Source organism: Microtus oregoni, unplaced genomic scaffold, assembly GCF_018167655.1.
Source record: "Microtus oregoni isolate MIOR12 unplaced genomic scaffold, Mior012 000013F_ref0000133, whole genome shotgun sequence".
Classification (NCBI taxonomy): Eukaryota; Metazoa; Chordata; class Mammalia; order Rodentia; family Cricetidae; genus Microtus; species Microtus oregoni.
Window position 1 is genome coordinate 7,399,661 of NW_024543072.1, and position 15,545 is coordinate 7,415,205.

Genomic DNA, 15,545 nt, shown 5'->3' on the forward strand with positions numbered 1-15,545 from the left:
AAACTGATGTCTAAGACACTACCAACTTTCTGACTTATTTGAGTCAAGGTCTTCTCAGTAGCCCAGGCTGACCTGGAACTTGTGAACTTCCTGCACTGATCTTCCAAATGCTGGGACTACAGACATGTGCCATATTCTTTCCTTCCTTCCTTCTTTTTTTTCTTTGAGACAGGGTTTTTCTATGTAGCCCCGGCTGTCCTGGAACTCGCTCTGTAGACCAGGCTGGCCTTGAATTCACAGATATCCACCTGCCTCTGTCTCCCGAGGGTAAGGATTAAAGGCATGTACCACCACCGCCCAGTAAGACCCTATTTTTAACAAGAGAGTGCTGGGAGCTGGTGGTACAGCTCAGCAGTACATAAGGTTTATGCTTAACCCCCTCAAAGCCCTAGCGGATCTCTGGGAGTTCGAGGCCAGCCTGGTCTACAAAGGGAGTTCCAGGACAGGCCCCAAAGCTACAGAGAAACCCTGTTTCTAAAAACCAAAAATAAATAAATAAAAAACATTACTGTATTTTGTTTTGTAACCATAGAAATATAGTAATATTCCTTTTTCTACAGGATCCTTAAAACCCTCATGGCATAAACCCCTGCTGGTCACCTCACCTGGCTGTGCAAGCCAAACTTGGCGAAATGAGCACCAATGAGAGATCCTCAAGAGCCCAGTGACATAGAAAACAACACATTTGTATCTCAAGGGATTCTGTGTATGTAGGTCTAAAAACGTCACATGTAAAAGAACAATACTTCATGCATATTCAGTGATCAAACAGACAACAACGGACACAGGACTATTCAATTTAAACATCTACGGTCCACACACCAAAATGCCAGCCACTATCTGCAATGCATTCCACGGTTCTGGTGAACAGCACCATCAGACAGGTTAACCCCTCACAACTGGGAAAGCGTTACCTTTTCATCTGCATGTGTCTCTGCTGGATGAAATTGGCTCCTGGGTGAACATCAGGGCCGTTTCGAACCAGTTTCCTCAAAAAATTGATGTTTGCTTTGTTTACCTACAGGACCGCGATAAAAAACACAGTAAGACAATCTTTCCTTCCTATAAGCTAGTTAGCAGTGCTCAGAACAACAGCTGCTCATTGTATGGGTTCTAAGAGAAAGCGAGCCACCACGAGGCAGCCGTGGCCCACAGTATTGACACATGGCAGACAGCTCTAGATCTTGGTCTCTAGTCTCTGCATGTGCAATGGACTGTATGATGCTGTACTAGAATGGAATCTGCCAACTTTCACCAGGCTCTAAGGGCTTAAAGATACGGCAGCAGAACCACGGGCTGTGGCCTGTGCTAGCCACGCTCTGTAACTTCTTGGTCAATGGTTTCAAGGGGAAGAATTAGATCATTCTTCATTCAAATGAGAACATTTGGAACAGGTTTATAACAAGTACTGATGATCTAGACTGTCTATTAACCTCATGTATGCAGCTAATCAGGAGGCTTTATTACCAGGCCCTACGGTGGTCTAGGTCTCCACACAGAGCTCAGAGTGGGGGCCGCTGTAACCAAATCTTATACTCAAAGAGTTGAATGCAGACTGCTGCAGGCTTTCTGGATCAGACGGAACAGCATCCAAAAGATCGGTAGTTTTACAGTTTAAAAACTAACAACCTATCCCAAGAAAACTAAGCAGGAAGGACTGAATACTTTTATTATTTTGACAATCTTGTGACTAGAAGTTTTTGGATGGCTAGACCACAAAATCTACAAACAAACAAGAAGCACAGTTTTGTTTTGTTTTTTAAATAGCACTATTTAGAAAATTTTTTTCAGTGAAATACTTTAGAATGTGAAGATTAAAGAAACAAAGGTGTTGAAAGTGTTGTAGGTGGGGGGAAAAAGCCGTAGCATAGAGGTGGAATGGATGTATTCATAAACACAAAGCATGATACAGGGGTACTCATGTCAAAATGTTCACATCACCAAAACGCACAAACCAGAATGGCTAGATGACACTGACTGAACTGAGAACGGACTGAGTGTGTCTGGTGTTTAGGGAAAGCCTGAGATGGATGGGCGTGCCCTTCTGTTTTAAAACACATCGGAATGGGGCTGGAGAGATGGCTCAGTGGTTAAGAGCATTGCTTGCTCTTCCAAAGGTCCTGAGTTCAATTCCCGGCAACCACATGGTGGCTCACAACTATCTGTAATGAGGTCTGTCGCCCTCTTCTGGCCTGCAGGCATATACACAGACAGAATATTGTATACATAATAAATAACAAAATTAAAAAAAAAAAAAAGAACACATCGGAATGGGCTTAGGATGGTTTTCCAGCTATGAGGCTTCAGCTTCATCTCTAGCACTGGGGAAAAAAAGATTCTTCTACAGATATAAAAACACTTTTTTTTTTCATTTGCAGCTCTCTTTAACTGACAGAGCGAGACAGTTCAATGGTTTATTAAAAGCACTTGCCAGGGCTGGAGAGATGGCTCAGAGGTTAAGAGCACTGACTGCTCTTCCAGAGGTCCTGAGTTCAATTCCCACCAACCACATGATGGCTCACAACCATCTGTAATGAGATCTGGCGCCCTCTTCTGGTGTGTGGGAAGCAGAATGTTGTACACATAATAAATAAATAAATAAAAAAAAATAAAGCACTTGCCAGCAGGTTTGAGGATCTACGCTCAATCACTTGCACTCACTGTGGAAAGAACTGACTCCTGAAATTTGTTCTGACCTCCACATGCACACCCTAAGACATGTGCACTCACACTTATGCATGTGTATATACGCAACACTAAAAACAAAAACAGAATACAAAGAAACTTAAGTACTTTATCCATCACCCCTTTAAAAATTTAAAAAGCTGAGCCTGGTGGTGGTGGTGCGCACTTTTAATTCCAGCACTCAGGAGACAGAGACAGGTAGATCCGTGAGTTCAAGACCAGCCTGGTCTACAAGCGAGTGCCAGGACAGGCTTCAAAGCTACAGAGAAGCCAAGTCTCAAAAAAGAAAGAAAGAAAAAAAAAAGTTGATCCAGGCAAAGTGGCACACATCTTGAATCCCAACACTTGGGAGGCAGTGGCAGGCAGAGCTCTCTTAGTTCAAGGCCAGCCTGGTCTACAGAGTGGATTCCAGGATAGCCATTGATACATAGTGAGACCCTGTCTCAAAAACCCAAACCAATCCAAACCAAACCCAAAACACACTTAAAAATAAAAACCTATTATTAAATATAGCTGTATTACAAGAATTGTCTCCTTCGAGTTAGTGAGATTTCATTCTTGGTCCACTGAGCAGGGTGGAGGTCAGTGGCCAAGTGCTGACAAGCCTGGCACACATGGTCCCTGGCTGGATCTCTACCTCTGCAACAAACAGCAACAATAAAAGACCCAAAGGAGAACCCAACTACCACCAACTATAATTAAGACTGTACCAGTGTAGCTGTTACAGAGGTTGTGCATGTTTAACAAAGCGGAACGAGCTGGAGAGATGACTCAGCAGTTCAGAGTACTGGCTGCTCTTCCAGAGGTTCTGAGTTCAATTCCCAGCAACCACATGGTGGCTCACAACCATCTGTAATGAATTCCGACGTCCCCTTCTGGCATGCAAATGTATATGCAGACAGAACACTCATTTTTAAAAACTCATCAACAAAGTGGAACTAGCTATTTTCACAAAGATGTGTGGGTTTCTGGAGCTCTGCATGAAATATCAGTGGAAACACTGGATTCAAAACAAAGACCTGGGCAGCGGAACGGTATTTACCTTCTCAGGAAACGTTAGAATTTTGGCCACGTGAACTGGCACAGCTACTTCATCAATCCGGAGGTTGGGGTCAGGGGAGATGACTGTTCGGCCAGAAAAATCCACCCTCTTCCCTGAGAGATTACCTCTAAATCGACCTAAATAAATCAAAACCACCATGAGTCCCATGATACACCCTGTGCTGTTTGGGGGAATCCGAACAGACGTATACTCCCTCAACAGGTGACAATGGTGACCTTGTCAGGGACCTACCCTGCTTCCCCTTCAGGCGCTGCACAAAGCCTCGAGTCCACTTCTTGGGTGCCATGTTGAGAGGGATGCCAGAGAGCTCACTGTTGATGTAGAGGGCGCACTGCAGCTGCAGGAAATCCCAGTCCTCCATGATCATCTGTGTCTTGGCTCCTGAGATCCGGTGCTGAGTACAGAAAGATTAGGAACAAACCTGCTTTCTGAGCTTTCTTGCATTTAGTGACCAAACATCTCAGATTCACTGAGTGCGGAAGGCACAAGTCAACAGGAAACACTGACCTTTTTAATAACGTCATTTAGGAAAATGATCTCTGTCAGTTTCATTGTGAGGTCATCTTCATTGGTTCCAGACTTCAAATCACTTACGACAGAGGGTCTGATACACAAGGGAGGCACCAGAAGTCGGGTGAGAATCAAATCAGAGGGTTTTCCAGCTTCTGGGTTCATCAGAAGCAAAGGGACATCTTCAGCTGGGATGCGCTTAAACAAATTCAGAACTACTAAGGGATTCAAGTTCTCCTATGGAAGCAGGAAGGAAGGATGAGAGAGATAGAGGGTTAGTTTCCTACAGGTTGGTAAAGTTATCCTTCCCTTTCCTTGAAAGCACAATCCCATGTAGCCTTAAACTTGCTATGTGGTAGAGACCTGCCTAGGGCTAACTGGCCAGCGACCCCTGGGGTTCCTCCTGTCTCTAGTGGATCTAAGGGAGCTCGAGGGATGAGCAGGGAGTAAATGTGATGAAAATATATTGTATGCATATGTGAAATTCTTAGAGAATTAACAAACATATTTAAAATGTTAAGCTATGAATCAATAACTTATTAAGAACTCTGCAAATTATCAGATATCCAAAAATCCTAAGGTTGGAGTCAAGTATGGTGTCAAATGCCTTTAATCCCTGTTTTCAAGAGGCAAAGGCAGGTCAGCCTGGTCTATATAGTAAGCTCCAGGATAGCCAGGACTATATAGAGCAATGGTTCTCAACCTTCTCAATGCTTCAACCATTTAATATAGCTCATTTTGTGACTACTCCAACCATGTAACTATTTCTGATGCTACTTCATAACTGTAATTACGCTACTGCTATGAACTGTCAAGGAAATATCTGTGCTTTCCGATGGTCTAGGGTGACCCTTGTAAGGGTGCACGAACCTTGGGGGTAAGCCCCACAACTTGAGAACCAGTGACATAGAAAAACCCTCTTTCAAAAACAAACAAACAGCCGGGCGGTGGTGGCGCACGCCTTTAATCCCAGCACTCGGGAGGCAGAGGCAGGCGGATCTCTGTGAGTTCAAGACCAGCCTGGTCTACAAGAGCTAGTTCCAGGACAGGCTCCAAAACCACAGAGAAACCCTGTCTCGAAAAACCAAAAAAAAAAAAAACCAAAAAACAAAAAATAAAAAACAAACAAAAAATGGTCATTATGTGTCTTATTAAATTATGAAATTTTCTGGAAATTTTCTTAACTGAATCTTACATTTCAATAATGAAATGTTATACTTAAGTTAACATCAACACACATTTTCTCTAGGGATCTCGGAGAGAAACAAAGGTAGAAAGAAACATCTGTCCAGGCGGTGGTGGTGCACGCCTTTAATCCCAGCACTGGGGAGGCAGAGACAGCCTGTGAGTTCCAGGCCAGCCTGCTCTACAGAGAGAGTTCCAGGACAGCTAGGGCTGTTCACAGAGAAAGCCTGTCTCGAAATAAAGAAAGAAACCCAAAAAAACTACTTTGTGTGATGTGAGTTTGAGTGCTCACTAGTCTTCTGGGGACAGACTATAACTTCCGTCCAATTCTATGGTGCTGCCCACAAAGGACCAGGCTGGCACAGATTGAGCTGGACTAACCAGCTCCACCCATGACCTGGGTATGGCAGCACGAGCCTGTAACCCCAGCACTTAGGAGACTGAGGAGTAATGGGAATGGAAGATCCTGTATTACACACTGAGACCCTATTTACCACCCCATGCCCACGAGGAAAGGAAACCACTGAAGGGAAGAACCAACACATGGAGCTCAAAGCCAATCCAATCAACTCAGCGCCAGACACACACCTCTTAGGTCCATGAAGCACTATGGGAGCTGAACTGACAACATACCCTCGTGTCTTCTTGAATGTGAGAATACTGGGGATGGAGTATGGAGGAGGGAAAAACTGTGTGCAAGGGTACGTGTTGGCACATGGGTGTCCCTGTATGTTTGCGAGCTGCAGGCAAAGGGAAAGCTCACCTGCGCCCTTTCCAGCAGCGGTTCAACCTCTTTGTTGTGCTCAATGGCTGTCTCAAAGGACTGCAGGAAATCTGACACAATGGGATCCACAACCTTTTTGTTGGTCTTGTATTTTTCATGAATTATCTTCAGCAAACCACATTTCTTTACAGTACCTATAAGAGTGAATTCATTTAGCAAGGATGAAAAAGTCAGGTTCTTTGCTCTGCTGGCTAAAGGTTATAGTCCAATGAAACTGACACAGCAATCAAAACGGAGAGGGGCATTTCCTAGAAGCACACCAGGGCCTAGTTCACAGGGAAAAGGCTGATTTTAAAACATCATGCAGAACCAATCCATGAAACAAGAAGTGAGCAGAGGGGCTGGAGAGATGGCTCAGTGGTTAAGAGCATTCCCTGCTCCTCCAAAGGTCCTGAGTTCAATTCCCAGCAACCACATGGTGGCTCACAAACATCTGTAAAGAGGTCTGGCGCCCTCTTCTGGCCTTCAGGCATACACACAGAATATTGTATACATAATTAATAAATAAATAAATAAATATTTTTAAAAAAAAAAAAAAAAAGAAGAAGTGAGCAGAGCCTCTGGACACCCCTCACCGTTAAAGGCGCCACAGTAGGAACAAGTGCTTTTCTTCCGACACTTATCTGAGACCTTCTTCTTCAGGCCCCGCTTCTGCAGGTAGGTCAGGCCAGGCCTCTTCAGGAAATCTAGAAACTGCTGCTTCTCTTCCTGGGACAGCATAATGTGACAGCAGGTTTTGCAGATCATCTTTTAAAGTTAAGCAGAGTGGAAACAAAGGTAAGAGACTAGAAAATTCCTCCCCTTTAAAAATGCATCCTCTGGCTGGGCAATGGTGGCACAGGGTTTTAATTCCTACAGGAGGCAGAAGTAGGTGGATCTCTATGAGAACGAGGCGAGGCTGGTCCACAGAGTAAGTTCCAGGACAGTCAGGGCTTCACAGAGAAACACTAGAACCCTATCTCAAAAAAAAAAAAAAAAAAAAAAAAAGGGCTGGAGAGGTGGCTCAGCGGTTAAGAGAACTGACTGTTCTTCCCGAGGACCCGGGTTCAATTCCCAGCACCCACATGGCAGCTCACAACTGTCTGAAGATCCTGTTCTAGGGGATCTGACACCTTCACACCAATGCACATAAAATAAAGTTAAATAAACCATAAAAAAAACAAAAAACAAACAAAAACCAAACCAAACCAAACAAACAAAAAACCAGCCGGGTGGAGGTGGCACACGCCTTTAATCCCAGCACTGGGGAGGCAGAGGCAGGCATATCTCTGTGAGTTCAAGGCCAGCCTGGTCTACAGGAGCTAGTTCCAGGACAGGCTCCAAAGCTACAGAGAAACCTTGTCTCAAAAACAAACAAACAAACAAACAAACAAGCCACTCTGGAGCTACCAAAATGGGAAAGGTGCTTTGTGCCAAGTCTGAGTCCAATCCCTGGGAAAGACAAATTAGGAGAAAACTAACTCCTGTGTGTCTTCCTCTGACCCCCACTGAGTGCCCCCATACATAAGTATACACAAATCAAGTGAATGTAATAACACTGCTAAATATCACCTCTTTGTTGTGCACATGGGGTGAATTATCATGAAAACAAGACCGCACATAGAGGTAGCCTGTGTTCTCAGGATGTTGGTGGTACTCAAGGCCAGATGGCAAAATTTTGTTGCTAGCTTTTTCTTAGTACTTTCTGCATTACTTGAACTATTATTATTTTTTGGGCAGTGCTGGGGAATTGAACCTAGGGCCTTATGCATGCTAGGCAAATGCTTATCAATGAACGTCTATGCATGGCTTGGTTTTTGGGACAGGGTCTTGTTATTTAGTTCAGACTGACCTTGAACTCACCTCAAGTCTCAGGCTAGCTTCAAATTTTCAATCTTTCTGACTCTGCCTCTCTAGTTCTGTGATTACAGGCAGACATTACCACTCCTACAGCTTTTAACAACGGGAATCTGGATTTTTGAGCCCTTAAGACAAGGTCTCATTAGACAGCCCGAGCTGGCCTTGGACCTGGGACTCTCCTTGAGTGCTAAGATGACAGTGTGTGTTAAACCTAGCTTAACATTACTTGCAATGAACAAACTACCACTTTCATTTGTATCTTTTCTTTTAACAAGTATTTATTCTAGTGTAAGAGTGTGTCTCTGCATGCAATCTATAGCTTATGTGTAGAGGTCAGAGGACTCAATTCTCTCCTAAACATGGGACCTGGCCACTGAACTCAGGTGGTCAAACTTGGCATCAAGTGCCTTTACCCACTAAGCTATCTCCTCTGCCAGCTATTGCTTTCTCAAGGGAAATAAAACATTACAGAATCTGGCTGGGCGGTGGTGGCGCATGCCTTTAATCCCAGCACTCGGGAGGCAGAGGCAGGCAGATCTCTGTGAGTTCGAGACCAGCCTGGTCTACAAGAGCTAGTTCCAGGACAGGCTCCAAAACCACAGAGAAACCCTATCTCGAAAAACAAAAACAAAAAAAAACCCAAAAAACCAAACCAAACCATTACAGAATCTGTAAGGAATTTAACATAATGCAAGATTATGATTGTGGTAGTTTGAATGTACTTGGCCACAATAATTTTATAGGGGTGGCACTATTAGGAGGTGTGGCTTTGTTGGAGGAAGTGTGTCCCTGTAGGGGAGGGCCTTGAGGTTTCCTATGCTCAGGATACCACCCAGTCAACTTTCTGCTGCATGCAAGCCAAGAAGTAGCCAGCATCATATCAGCCTGCAAGTTACCATGCTCCCCATCATGATAATAGACTGAACCTCTGAAACTGTAAGCGAGTCACAATGAAAAGTTTTCTTTATAAAAGTTCCTGTGGTCATTATGTCTTTTCACAGCAAGAGAAACCCTAACTAAGACAATAATACTATGTATTTAGTATAAAAATATCCTGCAGCTACACAGAGAAACAGAAACTATGTCTCAGAAACAAACAAACAAAAGACTTCCCCTGAACACAGGCCTCCTCACTCACAGTTCCTGGATCTACTTCAATGCCTCTGACTAAGCACTGCTCAATCTCCCTTACCTGTAAGATGCCAATGACGGCTCTGAAGTACCCCACGTGAAAGCACGGCAACTCGAGATCAATGTATCCATAGTGGCCTAGACAGTCTGCCAAGTTTTTCCCACAGGTTTCACAAGGGCGGTCCTTTTCACTTGTACCCTTTGGAGGAAAGTACACACAACCATTAGTGGAGAGCACAAAAACCCAATCCTCAGACCTCACAAACAGCTGGAAAGCTACAGTGTGTCTATACCAGTCACACAAAAGCTAGAGCTCCTAATTCAAAGATGGGAGGGGAGGGAGACCCTGACTGCTTCCTCTTTGGGAAGTCACTTCATTAAGTGGGTCAACTGTCAGATCCTGGAGGGACAGGGCCTTACCATCCTATGGTCCAGCACTCCATACAACAAGGGGGCATGGTTGTTGTCTTGGCTGTACAGGTTCTTACTGACAACCTGGATATGTGCCTGCTGGCGCATCTCCTCAGGGGACTTCATTCCAAAACAAATATGGCTTCTGCAATGGAAACAGACAGGGAAAAGTCTGCCAAAGCCCATGGGTCTGGGCCCACGCATGGCCCACCAAAGCTTCTGCCCTCCCGACTCTCTGTACAAACTGGTTCTACCAGACCCCAAAAGATTTTCACTTTTCAAAGCCTTCCTTCAAAACAACCCTTTACCCTATGGGAAACAGTTTCTCTTTTCATGAAATGTTATCCATCTCCAAGGTCACTTGGTGCCTGACCTAATGATGAACAGAATGACTTTCTCAGTTTACTGCTCTGCAGACATTGGTTGTTCATCCTGCTCCCTACCCAATCTAGAATTCCTTCCTCCTCTCTGCTCTCAGGGTTCTCTCAGCACCCCGCGACACATTCCTCTTCTCACGGTATGCTCCTTCTTTAGTGCCATGTGTTTATTCATTCTTTTAGTGTCTTTTGTTGTTGTTTTGTTGCTGTTTTCGAGACAGGGTTTCTCTGTAGCTTTGGAGCCTGTCCTGGAACTAGCTCTTGTAGACCAGGCTCGCCTCAAACTCACAGAAATTCGCCTGTCTCTGCCTCCCGAGTGCTCTTTCCCTTTTCCATTTCATACCCTAAGGCTCTTTGAAATTGCTTCTCTCCCATGTCCCCACATCCATCCTTAACCCCGCATCCCCAGGTCAGGTCATCATCATTCCCAGTCCGGATCCCTGCCATGGCCTCCCAGAACGAAGAATCTTACACTAACGCTGTCCTGGTCAAACACTGACAAAAGTCTGACACTTTTTGCAAGACTACCATAGTGTAAGTCCCCTGCTCCACGGCTACCAGGCCACCCGGTCCTCCCAATATGGGATTTGAAAAAGGTGTGGTTTTACCACAGGGTAAGCCCGGACTTATTCATTATGTGTGCGCCCCTTATCCCCTCTGCTTGTCGTTGCAATAGCCACAACCATAGCTGGTTTGTCTACTCTCCATTAAACCAAGCAGCACATACTGCATTTACCGGTAATCTTTAGTGTACATCAATACTAAGGTTCGCCGGAGGGGGAAAAAAAATGGACCCGCCTTTAAAAAACATAAAAACTCATAAAGAGGAGGGTCTACGGCTTAATAATTAAGCTCTGAAGCAGAGGGCCTAGAATAGCAGCTTGGATTCTGATCCTGTCACCTAATTGCCTGTGAAGCCACTTTCTAGCTGGCAAACTTGGGTCAGCATGCACTGTCTCCTCACGCCCAGGACGCCCGTTTCGACACTGCTCGGTCCATACCACTTCCCCTGCCGTAGTTCAGGAACCCCCTAGGATCTGAAATCCCACCCTGGAACTTCTTTCTCTCTTAACAATTGTCCCTCACCGGGAACCCTCTGGGACCCGGGACACCAGTCTTTGTGTCCCCCCACCCCCGCCCCCCGGCCGCGGCTTACATTTTCTTAGCCACATCGGTCTCGCGGAACTGCTCCTTCACCATGGTGCCGGCTGCCCGGGCGCCCTTCGCAGGGCTCCGACTACAGACACCGCTGTCGCTGAATCTTCCTGGGGTACTTCTGGCTTCAGAGCTAGAACTGCAGCATTTCTTCGGCCACCGTAGAGCGCCGCACGTGCCGCTTCCTCTTCCGCTGCCGGATTCTATCAAGAGAGGCTTCTTGCACGCTGTTTTGCAACTTCCTTCTACACCGCCACCTAGCGACGCTGCATAAAAATGCACCAAGGCCGCGTGGAGCAAAGAAAATCCCTTTTCCCATGGGTTTCTCAAAACGATAGAGGAGTGAGAAGTACCATATTTATCTCAAAGCCAAAAATAAAAGCAGAGCCGGGCGGTGGTGGCGCACGTCTTTAATCCCAGCACTCGGGAGACAGAGACAGGTGGATCTATGTGAGTTCGAGACCAGCCTGGTCTACAAGAGTTAGTTCCAAGATAGGCTCCAAAGCTACAGAGAAACCCTGTCTTGAAAAAAAAAATTGTGAAGGAGCATCTAATTGTTTGAGACATTGAAAGTCAAAATCCACCTGCCAAAGGAACAAAAGATCACCATGGTGGGCAATCAAAAGAAGATTGATAATAGCTGAAGACAAAGCTACACATACAAGCCTCCAGTCTGTAACGTTATTTGAGGGGAAGATGTAATTTATACAATTGCAAACTAGGACGTGTGTGTGTGTGTTTGCGTGTATTTTGTTTCTGAGGAAGGATCTCACTCTATAGTCCCTGCAGGTCATATATATATTATGTATACAACTTTCTGCCTCCATGTATACTCAAACGCCAGAGGAGGGCGCCAGATCTCATTACAGATGGTTGTGAGCCACCATATGGTTGCTGGGAATTGAACTCAGGACCTCTGGAAGAGCAGACGGCGCTCTTAACCACTGAGCCATCTCTCCAGCCCTCCCTGCTGGTCTTGAACTTGCCATCCTTCTGCCTCCATATTCTCAGTGATAAGATAACATATCTAGCGTAAATATGTGTGTGCACATATATATGTGTCATATATGTGTATATATATGATTCATTTTAATTATGTGTTTTGTAAACAGGTGTAGCAAGAACCCGCCGAATCCCACACCTCTTTATGGACAGAACAGTATATTAAGAACTGCCTGGTTGCCCCTAAGGATAGTAGAAAACAATTGAAAAAGCTTGTTAGGTTTTATAACATATTATTAGGGTGGGGCAGTTCAGAAAACCCATTGTTTAGCCAGTGAACTCTGTGAGGCAGAGGAGACTCTGACAGACTCCTTTAGAGCCTTCAGCCATTTGTTAACGACTTCTGAGAAATGCTTTAAGTTTCTGTTTCCTGGCAAAACCAATCTCAGGTGGAACCCAGACCATCACCCTAAAATCTTGCCCTCCACACTGCCATTTTGGGGCCTGCTTTGGGGACCTAACATGCTTGTGTCTATGCACATACATGCAGGCAGATGCACACTCGCCGCTGGGGCCGCTCTGCTCTTCCCCTTGGAGTAATGCATGAACACATTCATTTTCACGTACTGCTCTGCTTTTTTGTTGTCGTTGTCTTGCTTTTGTTTTGTTGTTTTGTTTTGAGACAGGGTTTCTCTGTGCAGATTTGGAGCCTGTCCGGGAACTGGCTCTACAGACCGGGCTGGCCTCAAATTCCCAGAGATCCTCCTGCTTCAGCCTCCCAAGTGCTGGGATTAAAAGCGTGCACCACCGCCCGGCCACACTGCTTCACTTTATGCAAAGCGTAACTTCTGAATCCGGAAACATTAAAGGTTAATGTTGTATTGAAAGACCCCCACAGTATAGACAAACAGCTAAGCAGCAGCAATGCCAGGCTTAAACTTTGGAGCAACGCAAGTAACATTAGAGCAGGGAAGTTCGACTTGAGAACATGGGCGGAGAAGCCAGGCAAGATATCTGCGGTCAGCCGGTCAGCCATCTGGCCCCAAGCGATAAGGAACCCGCAGCTGGCCTGCTCTAATGAGAACCTCCCGTTTGCTTAAGGAAACAGGATGCCTATAGTCAGCACATGTGCCCAACTTAGAATATCAGTAATTCACAGAAGAGACAACTCCCCCTATGAAAGATCCCAGCTTGGCTGCTGTAACGTCATTTCACAAAGCTTTTGATGAACGACTGTAAGTGCAGAGTAAGGTCAGGGTTCCTGGCTGCAAAACAGGATATTTATATCCATAGATTCGGGCAGGACATCAATTAACAGGATATCTGTTCCCATACATCTGTGCTGGGAGAGGAAAAACCACCTGTGCCCCTTGCCCCATTCCAACTGACCACTAACGATGCATTTGCTTCTGTAATCTGCTTCTGCTGCCCTCTTTCCTATAAAAAGACCTTCCCCCAGTCTGCAGGCGCGCTTTGTCTTTCGAGAGACTAAGTCGCCCCAGGTACCTGTGTACTGAATAAAGCCTCTTGCTGTTTGCATCCGAAGAGTGATCTCGCTGTTCCTTGGGAGGGTCTCCTTAGCCTGAAAGACTGCCCACCACTGGGGTCTTTCATTATAAGAACACAGATTTGGGGGAAAAGAGCAAATATCTTTGAGATAGGTTCTTTCTGTGTACCCTATTTGCTCAGGGTGGACTCAAGTTCTGATCTTGTTCAGCTTTGCAGACACACGAGAGCATAGATTTCTGCCACCATGCCTGACTCAAATAGATGACGTCACTTTCCCCTTCTTAGCGCTAGCGACCGAATCAGAGCCTTTGCAGACTGGACAATGTTCTGTCCCTGAGCAGAACTACATCCTCCCTTCTTTTAAAACTTTCGTGGGAGCCAGGATCCTGCCAGGCTGCTCTGCAAATCGCTCTGCAGTCCAGGGCAGGTTTCAAACTTTTGATCCTCTTGCCTGACCGTGTCTGGTTCAGCAAATTTTAGAGATGCTCAGTAAATCTCAAAACCAAATTATACCAACTCAATCCCCTCCCAATGCAATATATTGGTACATGTGGTGGCACACTTAGGAGGTGAAGGCAGGAGGGTCAGGAATTCAGGATAGTTCTTGGCAATGCAACGAATTTTTTCTCGATGGGCTTCATCAAAAGATGCCGCTTCAAAGAATCCAAAACATCACACATGAAAAAAAATAAGTAACAACGTGAAGTGCCGCAAACACGAAATGAAAGATTGAGTTAAGGTTTCTACTGTTTCCCTCTGTGTAAAACGGGCATGCTGCCTGAAAGGCCTTCTTTTTTTTTTGTTTGTTTGTTTGTTTTTGTTTTTCGAGACAGGGTTTCTCTGTGGCTTTGGAGCCTGTCCTGGAACCACCTCTGTAGACCAGGCTGGTCTCAAACTCACAGAGATCCTCCTGCCTCTGCCTCCCCAGTGCTGGGATTAAACTGAAAGGCCTTCTTTAAATGGCTTCAAGATTAACTCATCTGGAGGCAATTTTTATTTTATTTTTGAGTCAGGGTTGATGTGGGATGAGCCCTGACTGACCTAAAACTACCTATGTAGACCATGCTGGGCTTGAACTTAGAGATCTGCCTGCTTCTGCTTCTCACGCCCAACTTGATTGAAGTGAACAAAGTGAACTGTGCCAGGTGTGGTGCTGGCACCTGCCTTAAATCCCGTCACACAGAAGGCAGAGAAGGCAGAGTTCTAGGACGCTAACAACAAATCCGGCAGTGGTGGTGGCACGCCTTTAATCCCAGCACTCAGTGGGCAGAAGCAAGGGAATCTCTGTGAGTTCGAGGCCAGCGTGGTCTACAGAACGAGTTCCAGGACTGGCTCCATAGCTACTGAGAAACCCTGTCTCGAAAAACCAAAAAGACAAACAAACAAACAACAACAACAAAAAACAAATCAGTTCCTGTTTTCTCCTGGTTGCTCCTGTGTAAAGATGCCTTGTCGTGCAGAAACAAATGGCTGTCCAATTTATTAAAATGCCTGACAACTGCACTTCCAGTCACCCGGGCCTTGCATATAAATAATGGAGCATACAGTGAGCACATCTAGCTGATGATAAATACACCCCCTCCCTCAAAAAAATGGTAAATCTGATCCTCGTGTATGAACTTAATCAGAAAATGTTAAGGAAGCAAATGGTTTGTAACTTTGTAAGTATTTAAAAACATGGTGTATCTTTTGCTTATGAATATTCTGTACTATAACCATTGTTTCTGTAGTTTGATTAAAGTGTTTTCTGGTGTTAGCTTTTTTGAAAAAAAAAAAAACAAAAAACAAATCAGGAGGAAGACGTTTAATTGCAAAAGAACACGCCATTGCGCAAGCACAAATCAGGCTGGCTAGACCTGGGGGCGTGCCTAGAGGCCCGAGGGGCGTGGCTTTTGGCACTTTCAATCAGGCATTGGTGTGGCCTGCTCCTAGGCTTTGGCCACGCCTCCGCGCC

The 15,545-nt window shown here is 45.3% G+C and overlaps 1 protein-coding gene across 1 annotated transcript in view; it reads right to left on the bottom strand.

Annotated features, from left to right (window-relative positions):
- Polr3a (RNA polymerase III subunit A) overlaps positions 1 to 11,321 on the bottom strand; it is a 38,396-nt gene extending 27,075 nt beyond the window's left edge. Inside the window, exons 1-9 of the mRNA XM_041663084.1 lie at positions 11,142 to 11,321; positions 9,618 to 9,753; positions 9,259 to 9,396; positions 6,803 to 6,974; positions 6,207 to 6,361; positions 4,256 to 4,495; positions 3,980 to 4,142; positions 3,728 to 3,864; positions 915 to 1,018 (exon numbers count right to left, since the gene is read on the bottom strand). Of these exons, the coding sequence (XP_041519018.1) occupies positions 915 to 1,018; positions 3,728 to 3,864; positions 3,980 to 4,142; positions 4,256 to 4,495; positions 6,207 to 6,361; positions 6,803 to 6,974; positions 9,259 to 9,396; positions 9,618 to 9,753; positions 11,142 to 11,185 (1,289 nt within the window). The 5' untranslated portion in view covers positions 11,186 to 11,321. The remainder of the gene's footprint in view (positions 1 to 914; positions 1,019 to 3,727; positions 3,865 to 3,979; positions 4,143 to 4,255; positions 4,496 to 6,206; positions 6,362 to 6,802; positions 6,975 to 9,258; positions 9,397 to 9,617; positions 9,754 to 11,141) is intronic.
- Between the last annotated feature and the right edge of the window lie 4,224 nt (positions 11,322 to 15,545).